General features: G+C 46.9%; 1 protein-coding gene across 1 annotated transcript in view; it reads right to left on the bottom strand.

Annotated features, from left to right (window-relative positions):
- Positions 1–234: 234 nt before the first annotated feature.
- TMC5 (transmembrane channel like 5) overlaps positions 235–1721 on the bottom strand; it is a 45705-nt gene continuing 44218 nt past the window's right edge. The window contains exon 20 of the mRNA XM_015416106.1: positions 235–755. Coding sequence (XP_015271592.1) covers positions 637–755 — 119 coding nt within the window. The 3' untranslated portion in view covers positions 235–636. The remainder of the gene's footprint in view (positions 756–1721) is intronic.

Below are 1721 nucleotides of genomic sequence, written 5' to 3'. Positions count from 1 at the left end.
ACGCGGGGGGGGGGGGGGGATCAAGTAACTATGGCCGCTCTCAAGTCACACCAACAAAACAGCTCTGTGCTGCGAGGGATATCTTCAGTGATTTCCCGAAAAAATATAAGTTTGAAAGAGATGAAGAAAGAAACATGAAATGTGATTTATATTTCCAAATTGTGACATAATACCACAAGAGGGTTTTTTAAATTCATGTATAATTACCATAAAAAATACTGTGATCAGAAAATTCAGTCGTTCAGGGAGAAAGTTATCACAGATGTCCACAAAATTCTCGTCAGGAAGAGGCGACACTGATCCAGTGCGCCATGAAAAAACACGGTCAGTCTCCATGCTTCTTCCAGCACGTGAGCAATCCTGGACTTAGAAAAGGATGGGTGGAAATCAGCAAAAGGGTTTCAGTCTCTCAATATATTGCACTGCGTTCTCAAAAATCATAATAAATTAAACTGCAACCAGTGGGGAAAGTTTGATTTTTGAAGCAAAATCCTTGCTTTTCAATCCCGTCTTCATCAGCCCATGTTCAGAGTTATGCCAGTTCTTACACAGACTCTCCATCCCCCCCCATTTGGTTGTGCAAATCGCCAAGTGCTGTCCCCAAAGTGCTTCTTGGTGCATTTTGCTTCTGCGCTTTCATGACCGAAAGTCTTCTTCATCTGTTTCCCATTCAGCTTCTTGCCTGGCTCTCAGAGCAAGAGCCAGAGCCTCAGAAGCCCCCGTGGTCCTGCCTGGATGCTGATTCCCTGGAATAGCTGTAAGCAAAAGACAGACACTGGGTTGCATCCTGCTGGCTTTGCTGCTCAAATCTTGCCCAGTTGCTCTCCTCACTATAGTAGCCAAGACCACGTGGGTCCCATGTCCCTTGGTTATCAAAAGCCTCCACCACTGACTTGTACCAGTGGAAAAGGTGGCAGGATATAGCCCCACTGACCAGACTTTTGACAGGGCAAAGAAATACCTTTGCTGGAAGACACACACACACACCCCGTTCCTCACCAGCCATTACATGCATGGTGTCTGGATATCTCCACCCAGACCTTTTACTCATGGGTCTTGGTATTTTCAAGGATGATGAAATTTTAAACCCTGCTGGTTTACAGAAAGAGATGTCATGATTGCAGTCATGATCTCCATCAGCACCTCCGAAAAAACCCTAAAACCTAAATGCAAAGTGCTAACCAAAGCCAGATAAACCAAAAGGGGTACTGTAGGTCTGTCCACCTGTGCCAGCACACTACTGATCGGATAATAAAGATCAACTCTGTTCCTGTCCTCCAGACACCAATCTTGACCTTACCAAAGGAAGTAACTTGGAAACGCAATCCAGATGGTCAGCCGGAAGCAGTAGAAAAAATCTAGAGTCCAGTGGCACCTTTAAGACCAACAAAAGTTTATTTAAGGTATGAGCTTTCCTATGCAAGGCACACGAAAGCTCATACCTTGAATAAACCTCTGTTGGTGGCTTCCGGTCGAGCTAAGATGGAGGACTGACGCACTTTCACTTTTGTGTGAAGTGGACGACGGCCGCTTTCGACAGTTTGGGCAGTTTCTAGCCCAACGCATCGCTCCCCAGCGAGGGGGGGGGACAAGCAGGCAGCAGCGCCTAAGAGGGAGTGTTAGGTTGGCGTGATTCCGCTTCGGAAGAAGCGGAAACAGGCTTTGATCTCCTCCCTCGAAGAAGGCAATTGCCGAGCAACTCTCCAGCAGCCGTTCGAGCC

The sequence above is a fragment of the Gekko japonicus genome, unplaced genomic scaffold (assembly GCF_001447785.1).
Source record: "Gekko japonicus isolate JY-2015 unplaced genomic scaffold, Gekko_japonicus_V1.1 scaffold321, whole genome shotgun sequence".
NCBI classification, from domain to species: Eukaryota; Metazoa; Chordata; class Lepidosauria; order Squamata; family Gekkonidae; genus Gekko; species Gekko japonicus.
This window is presented reverse-complemented; position numbering and strand designations above follow the sequence as displayed.